General features: G+C 46.9%; 1 protein-coding gene across 1 annotated transcript; it reads left to right on the top strand.

Moving 5' to 3' along the window:
- Positions 1–1,382: 1,382 nt before the first annotated feature.
- Positions 1,383–8,632, top strand: UREG_07356 (uncharacterized protein; the record flags this gene model as incomplete). Its single annotated transcript, XM_002582537.1, has 5 exons — positions 1,383–2,123; positions 2,184–2,508; positions 2,567–7,578; positions 7,631–8,515; positions 8,570–8,632. 5 exons carry the CDS (start codon positions 1,383–1,385, stop codon positions 8,630–8,632), a joined length of 7,026 nt encoding a protein of 2,341 aa, XP_002582583.1.
- Between the last annotated feature and the right edge of the window lie 566 nt (positions 8,633–9,198).

Below are 9,198 nucleotides of genomic sequence, written 5' to 3'. Positions count from 1 at the left end.
AACTATTCTTAGTAGCGTCAACCCCGCTATTCCTCTCTGGAACGAATCTCGGTTCGCAAGTCAACTCCAACGCCTGGCTTCTAACAACCCCGTTGCCATCATCAACTTCCTGCAACGTTGTTGGCAAGGTACATCATGCTAAGCCTTAGAGCCAGGCTACTTTGCACCATGGCTAGCTACATCATATCGGCGAAAGCGATGGCCGTCGGGTACTCCGTACAAATCTACAACCATTAGCACTCAAAGTCTTGCTAAGCTACTTGCCCAAACTATTATGAATTCCTTGTGGCTGACTGAGAAGGAAATAATTCAAACTAGGAACTGACAGTTGCTGCTTCATCACACCTACGTTGTATCGTGAATTTTGACCTACTTCCAATGATGACACACTACATGCACCACCATATGATTGTGATAATTATCAACTGGGACTGTCCAAGATACAAAGTAAACAGATGCGAATGTTCCAAAAAGCAGGTCTTGAAAGGGTTGCTGGCCGCTCGTCAATGATGCTTTTTCCAATCTTGAATCAATGGGGCAAATTGAGCTTGTTGCTAGTGGATTTGATGCTGGAGTAAATATGCTGCAATTATTGAGTGCAGAAGCTAAATAGACAGCTCCTAATACTTGAAGCTCAACACATTTAATGCTAGATTCTAACCTTGGCTGAAAAAGAGTCTTATGACAGTGGTATAGCTTTTGCCCTATGTAAGAGCATTATATGTATCCTGTTAGAGTAGCATGCGGTGATTATACAATCCGTGCAAATCTTATACAGATCAGTGAATGCTTGCGTGGAAGCATATGTCTGCCTCCCAGCTCTCGCTATCAACCCTGGCATGGTGTCACAAAGTCGTTCTTCAGCCAGCTGAGCACGATCTCCACGTGACAAGGCCACGGCAGACTACAGTGACCGAGAGTGCACTTCATATCTGCATGTTCTGTTCAGTGTCTCTACTTGTCTGGCGGCTTTTATTAATCTAGTATCTATTCCCTGAGTTATCTATAGTAGCAGATTCACACTTTGATTTCTTTTGAGAAGCCCCTCCACTGCTGAGGCGAGCTTTCGCAGCCGAGCTCTGTTGCTCGGTTGGTCGGTCAGGTCAGCCGTAGTGCCCAAACCCAGCTAACCTGAATTGAAAACCTCCAAACCACATCCACTTCACCACGCAGCAGCCATACCTTCATCTTCCTTTCAAGCCCAACCACCCGGCACCGACTCTTGACCTGGCCCTCGTACCTTTCAAGCAACCAAGATTCAGTTAGCAATTGGAATCGGCAATTTGCTCAACTCTCCATCTTACGCCCAGTTTTGCCTTAGAACTCCCCGGATCCGCACATTTTTCTCCTTAACGGCCAGATCAGATGATCGCGTCTCCTAGATGACCTTCCCTTCTCCTTCTCATTCCGCCAAATCTTCGATTGCGTCTGGCACCGACAAATCCTCCATCTCCCGGCCTGCAAGGTCTCAACAGTCACCTTGGGGGACTGCTGCGTCTCAGAACACCATCCGTCGTGGCCTCACGCCGCTCGCGACTAACATCTCATCCTCCTCAACCGGCGGCTCTCCATCCCGTCGTCCTCCACAGTCCCAGAGCCCAGCTCCAAGCACCTCTGCGTCATCTCCACTGACGTCGTCTTTTTCTGCTGTATTGAGCTCCACGAGTCGCTTCTCCGTGGGCCGAAGCAACCCATCACCGGCTTCCACACCAGCGTCTTTCACCGCGCTTCAAGCTGGCGCCCAACAACAGCAGCAGCAGCAACCTGGCCAATCGCTCACATCCCCAAAATTCAGATCTCTTACTCCTTCCTCAGCACCGCATCTGGCTACCTCCGCGACTTTAACCAGCGGAGGAGGCGGTAGCGGCGGGGGAGGCGGCGGTGGAGGTGGTTCGGGTATATCAAGGGGTGCCACGTTCTCTCCACTTCTGACTGGTGTGAATTCTCCAACTGGATTTTCGTCAGATAAACCGAACTCAGCAGGCGCATCTAGTGCTGGGGTCAGCTCTAGTCAATCATCTCTCTCCAAAATCTCTGTAGCGCAGGTGTTTCTACTTTTGGACTCTATCAACGAGAAAGAAGGTAAAGAGAAGTGGGAGACTAAGGCTGCTCAAATCCATAAAGTAAGCGTTCCGGGTTGCATGTGACTTCTGATTCAAATGGCGCTAACCCATCTGTTCTAGCTTGTTGACTCAAACGGAATGGAAGTGTTCTCAAAGTATTTCCGTCGCCTTCTCTCTGGCAATGCAGCCCAGATCTTCCCAGGCACAAATAAGGCGGTCGAAAATGCTGGAAATTACCCTTTGTTGGTTCAAGAAATGCAGAAAGTTTCTCTGGACATGGACCAAGCTAGGAAGATCGCTGAAACCATTGACAGTTCAGAAGGCGACATTTTTCGTGATTTTGACCTCTCAACGTTCCTGGACCATTTCAAACTGGATCCCATTGCTAAGGTTGCATTGATCCTAGCATTCAAGAATGTAAGCAGGACTGATTTACGAACAAAAGGTTTGTGTTCCTGTAGTGCCTCGCTTAATTTCTGATCTTGATGCTAAAAAACCTGCAGCGGATGCAATACTCTCCACCTCTGTACCCCAATTTCTACAAAGCCTATCGGCTGTTTCCGACTCAAACAAAGACTTTAACCCATCCTTTATCGGCCTTGTCATCGAACGTTTTATCTTCAATCCCCCTAGAAACCTGAACGACGACCTCAAACGGAAACTTATATACGCTGCCAGAATGCGATTTCAAGCATCCGAAGCTGATGTGCCACCCGATATTGAAGGGCCGTTACAAATGTTCTCATTCTCAGACCCTCGATTGACACTTGTTCGACAAATTCAGGCACGCGGACCAAAATCCTTGGCAAGTCAAGACGCGATAATGGAGACTGTTTCTGCCTCTGGAGCCGATGCCTACAATGAAGAGCAAATTGCGAATACTATACTTTTTATCATCTATTCGCAAAACTGGCAGCAATACTCCCTCGAATTGCTCGTCGCCACCGTTCAACAAAACCAAGGCAACCATCCAATCAGTTGGCAGAGGATCGTCCAGTTCTTTGACAAAGAAGGTCTGAGGATTGATGCAAGACAATTCCTACGACTGTTCAATGCTCTATTGCCGGTAGCACACGATGATCCCAATTTTGATATCCAGCTGCTTTGGGGCGGAACTTGGCAAAATAAAGATGCGCAATTCTCCTTCGTCACGGCGTTCCTGTCTTCTAATATCGATACTTCTAAGATCCCGAATTTCCGATCAACATTTCCTATCAATATTTTCGACGATGCATCTGAAATGGTTCGTCAACAGGCAGAATCCATTCAAAACAATCCTCTGCGATCCCTTGATGCTGTGAAAGCCATATTCGACCTCATACTTCTCTCTCCCGGAACGTGGGCATTACCAGAAAGCCAAGCTTTTGTGAAGACTATCCTACAACATGACTTACCCACTTTCCTATGTTCCGCCTTCTCCATTCCACAGCCCTGGACAAATGTCCAAATAAACTTCGTCATCAGGTCCTTTATGATTTTCCTATCTAAGCGTCAAGAGGGGTATCAGTTTGCACTTCATGGCTCCTGGAAATTGGATCGCCAGTGGGTCGGCGAACAACTCTTTCATGCATTTACTCAGGACCCTTCATGCACAGAGTTAATATATGAGCATGCAGTTGAGCATACTTGGTTAGACTATCTACTAGGTTTTACGAACGGGCTTGCCATGGATCTAGCATCGTTAGCGCACCGGAAAGACTCCTTTGATTTGGAACAATGGGTTAAAAGCGCGGCACGGAAAACTCCCGTGGATATGGGTGGTTTGCTCTCGAAATTTTTACGGATAAAAGCAGAAGATGAACTCCGCGTTCAGCGCAAAGAGCAGCCTGCCCCGCAGATGGTTAGCCTGGCCGTTAAAACGGTCTACGCGCTTCTGTTAATATTGGAGGATTACATTACGGACCATGAAAACCTCACCCCGATTCAACACATATGTTTACAAAGCTATCCTCGGCTCATCAATTACGGGGAAGGCTTTGATGACATTATCGACGCCAATGGTGCTAATGGAAATGCTATTCCAGAGGAGGTAGACAAGCAAATGAAAGATCTTTTCGGCAAGATGTACCGCGAAGAACTATCTCTTCGAGAGATTTTGGAGCTGATGAGGCGCTATAAATCTTCCCGTGAGCCTGGCGAACAAGATCTCTTCACTTGCATGGTTCATGGCCTAATTGATGAATATCATTGTTACCATGAATATCCGCTAGAAGCGTTATCGAAAACAGCTGTCATGTTCGGCGGCATTATCAACTTTAACTTAATATCTGGGATACCGCTTAAAGTAGGACTTGGAATGATACTTGATGCAGTGAGGGATCACGAGCCACACCAGTCCGTGTATAAATTCGGCGTCGAAGCAATTGAACAGCTTATCAGCCGCCTTCCTGAGTGGCCTGGCTTTTGTGGGCTCCTTTTGCAAGTTCCCAGCCTTCAAGGCAGCGCAATTTACAGAAAAGCCGAAGACGTACTCCGTGCACAAGGACACCGTATCGGTGATTCAGATAGAGATGTCAACGGTTTGGCGGATGGGTTAGCACTCGCAAATGGCGCTGTTGATGACCTCGTCGGGACAGACGGCGTTCCTCGAAAATTCCGCTCACTTTATGTCGACCCTCCATTGCGCCCCGAGATTTATCGGGAACCCGAAGAAGATGTTCATGACAAAATCCTTTTTATCTTAAACAACGTTTCAGAACAGAATATAAACGCCAAACTTAAGGATCTACAAGATGTCCTTCAAGATGAACATCACCAATGGTTTGCATCGTATATTGTTGAGCAGCGAGCGAAAGTGCAGCCTAATTTTCAACAGCTCTATCTAGACCTATTGGACTTGATCGACGACAAGATTCTTTGGGCTGAGGTTCTAAGGGAGACTTTCGTTAGCGCGATTCGATTGCTGAATGCGGAATCTACCTTGAACTCCAGCACTGACCGTGCGCATCTGAAAAACCTCGGAGGCTGGCTTGGGTCTCTAACCATAGCAAAAGACAAGCCAATCAGACACAAGAATATTTATTTCAAAGACCTTCTCATTGAAGCGTTTGATACTCAGCGCCTTACGGTTGTCATACCTTTCACTTGCAAGGTCCTAGGGCAAGCAATGAAATCCACCGTCTTCAAGCCGCCGAACCCATGGCTAATGGATATCATTGCGTTGCTCATGGAGATATACCATTTTGCAGAGATAAAAATGATTTTGAAATTTGAAATTGAGGTGTTATGCGGAGATCTACAGTTGGATCATAAAGCAATCGAGCCCTCCACTTGCATCAGGGAGCGTCCTCCCCAGCTGGAGGATAGCTTAACTGCTACAAGCATTGCTGAGGGTCTGGAAGGTTTTGATGAGATGTCTCTCGCCGGTTTGAACCGAGCAAGCCGTAACGAAAGGATATCACCAGCTGCTATTATTTCCAGCCTTCCCAACCTTGATCAAATCCTTGTTTACCCGCCATCGGCTAATACCGTAATGGACCCCCATGTCCTTCGCCAAATTGTGCATACTGCCGTGGAACGCGCGATTGCGGAGATTATTGCTCCCGTCGTGGAGCGTTCGATCACGATCGCTTCAATTTCGACTGCTCAACTGATACTGAAGGACTTCGCCATGGAGCCTGATGAAGAAAAAGTTCGCCATGCTGCTGGTGCCATGGTTCGTGCTTTGGCAGGGAGTTTGGCTGTGGTAACATGCAAAGAGCCGTTGAAGATCAACATGACAAATTACATTCGCATGATCCAACAAGAGTATGCTGAACAACCCATGCCTGAAGGGTTGATCCTTATGTGCGTCAACGACAACCTAGATGCCGCTTGCGGTATTGTCGAGAAAGCTGCGGAGGAAAGATCTCTCCCGGAGATCGAGAAAGTCATCGAATCCCAATTAGAAGCTCGTCGCCGACACAGAATAGCTCGTCCCAACGAACCATACATTGATCCTTCCATTAGCCGTTGGGGGTTCTTCATTCCGGAACCGTATAGGCAAGTTCCTGGAGGCCTTAATAAGGAACAGTTGGCCATCTACGAAGAGTTCGCTCACCAATCTCGCGGAGCGGGCCAGAATCATATCCAAAATGCTTCGGCAGACTCCAACAAACAACTTCCAGACGTCCTTCAAGAAGGTTTTCCCGCTATACCTAATCTGTCCACACCAGCAGAGCAACCGGCTCTCCCTCATCCGATGGCACAGACACAGCAGGATGCCAGTGTACAGCAACAGGCACTTACTACTGCCCAACCACAGCTAAATGGCTTTTTGCAATCAGCGAATCCTCGTGAGAAAGTCGAGAAGCTTGTTACCGACCTCCAGCAAACAGCCCGTGAAGCACCAGAAGAGCATATCAAAGATCTTTGGCGCGACAGCCCCATCTTACAAGAATACAACCAGATTCTCCGTGCGATTTTATCATCACCTAATGGTGAAGAGCTTGCTCGGCTGACCGCGATCAAAATTTGCAGCACTCTGTACACGCAAGCCGAGAAAACTCTGGAAATCGAAATCCTTGTCCATTTGCTTTCGAAAATCTGTGAGCTCTCATCGCTCGTTGCCCGCTACACATGGTCAGTCCTTGCGGAGGTCGAGGATGGACAAATGTTCAATGTTCCGGTGACCGTGGCTTTAATAGACGCCAGTTTGATAGATCTCCACCGTGTTGATCTGATCCTTACCAAGTTGATTAAGGAGAAAAACGTTGCCGCTCTGGAGTTGCTCGCGGCGCTCATGGCCCGCGTACTCTTCAACGATGAACCATCCGCATTAAGGTCGGATTTCTCAGGAAGCTTAGCTGCAATGAACCAGTGGCTAGTTGAAGATCCAAATCTCACAATAGCTAATGATATTATTTCAAAGCTTCGTGAATCCGGCATCCCGGAATCCGCCAACACCTTGCTTACCGACCAGGCCCGAACAAAGAGGGATCAAATGGAATATATCTTCAGTGAATGGATTGGAGTGTATAAGTTTTCTGGGGCAAACGATAAAATGCACAGCACGTTCCTTAAGGATCTACATCAAAGACAAGTGATGAATAACCAGGAGGACTCTGCTCTGTTTTTCCGGCTGAGTATTGACATCTCCGTGGCTATGTTCGAGCACGAATGCCAAAACCTAACTGGAAATCTCGATGAAGCTTTCTTATACATTGATGCTTTAGCGAAACTGGTTATTTTGCTGGTAAAATTCCAAGGTGAGAGCGATGGTGCGGTTAAAAGAAGCAAGCCGGCCTATCTCAACTCAATCCTTTCATTGCTAGTATTGGTCTTAAATCACCATCAAGTGATGCGGGGCGATAATTTCAACCAGCGAGTCTTTTTCAGGCTTTTCTCCAGCATTCTCTGTGAATATGCGATGAGTGGACTTCCTCAAACCGAGCAACACAAGGAAATGATGCACGTTTTCTCCGATAAAATTTTGTCCTTGCAGCCTAAACATTGCCCCGGTTTCGTCTATGGTTGGCTATCGTTAATTTCACATCGGGTGTTCATGGCAGGCATGCTTACTATGGAAGACCAGTCGGTAAGTTGCTATTTCTTAAGGTATGACGACGTATAACTAATTGGATCGCCAGGGCTGGGAGTCATTCTGCGAAATTGTTCAAGTTATGATATCCTATATTGGTGAACAATTGAAGCCAGGAAACGTTTCATTTGTGGCAAAGGATCTATACAAAGGCGTTTTGCGGATTTTGCTAATATTGCATCACGATTTCCCCGAGTTCGTTGCGGAGAACCATTTCCGATTTTGCACTGTTATCCCTGCACATTGCAGCCAACTCCGAAATTTGGTATTAAGCGCATACCCATCGTCATTTCAGAAACTCCCCGACCCATTCAGAGACGGCCTAAGGGTTGACCGGTTGGACGAAATTCGACAGGCACCTAAAATCTCTGGAGACATTATTGCGCCCCTCCAGAATGCTAATGTGAAGAATGCCGTTGATAATGCCTTGAAGAATATCTCAGCCACAGATTCCGCTGTTCAACAGATTTGCGATGCCATCTACAACCCTTCAATAAATTCTACTGGTCTTTATTTTGCTCCTGTCAGCGTGGACGTCGTTCTCCTAGAGGCCCTCGTGCTCTATATTGGTCAAAGCGCCGTTTCCTCTCCGAGCTCGAAGGAAGGGAGTATCCCTCCATCTGTTTTGTTGGAGAAACTCGTGGAGGTCTTCAACCCGGAAGCCCGCTATTACTTCCTTAGTTCAATAGCAAATCAACTGCGGTACCCGAACAGTCATACCTATTACTTCAGTAACATGATGCTGGAGTTGTTCGGGTCCAACCAGTCAGAGCAGGGAGGGACTGACATCCGGGAACAAATCATCCGGGTGCTACTTGAACGACTGATTGTCCACCGCCCGCATCCGTGGGGGCTAATTATCACATTACAAGAGCTTCTACAAAATGGCACTTACCCGTTTTTCCGCCTGCCATTCATCCAGGCTGCTCCAGAGGTGAGTTCAGTCGTTTGTAAGATGAAACAAGCTCGATTCTAACTTGAAAAATAGATTGGTCGTCTCTTTGAAGCCCTTCTCCAACACATTCAACAGCAAAGCCCTCGTCCATCTTAGTTCTCTTGGACGTATTTGGCTATTGAGTGGGTAATGAATCTCGAGTCCAAACTCCCGCCTTTACTCGACCAATTTACTAGATTCTTCATCATTAAAAGGTCACATGGATGGGACGTGACTACGATTATTTACGAAACGACTGTGCAACGGGGAACTGTATTCTTGGTATTCGGCCCTCGGTTTTTGTGTTTCTATTGATTTTCTCGGTGCTGGTAAGGAAGGATGGTCCATTGGGTTCGTTACATATTCTATGTTCTTGGAAGGGCATGCATGATCAGGGGTTTGTTTGCCATTGCCGATAGTAATTTTTCAATAGTACCTATAGCTTGCTTAGTCGGTTCATCGCTTCGGAGTGGCTTTGGAGCGCATTGCATTTTATCATCCTATGAGATTTACAAAGGCTGTGATGAAGCTATATTACAATTAGAAAAGGACTTGTACAGTATCTGATATATAGACCGACCTAGGCATTAGTACTTGCTGATGGCAGCGCAGTTGGGCAGTAAAAAGACAAACTTCCAAACACATAACTAAATGATATCACATGCGTGCTCGCGCCACGCGTT

This window comes from Uncinocarpus reesii, genomic scaffold (genome assembly GCF_000003515.1).
Source record: "Uncinocarpus reesii 1704 scaffold_5 genomic scaffold, whole genome shotgun sequence".
Classification (NCBI taxonomy): domain Eukaryota; kingdom Fungi; phylum Ascomycota; class Eurotiomycetes; order Onygenales; family Onygenaceae; genus Uncinocarpus; species Uncinocarpus reesii.
Note: the sequence above shows the minus strand (reverse complement) of the source record. Positions and strands in the feature narration are given on the sequence as shown.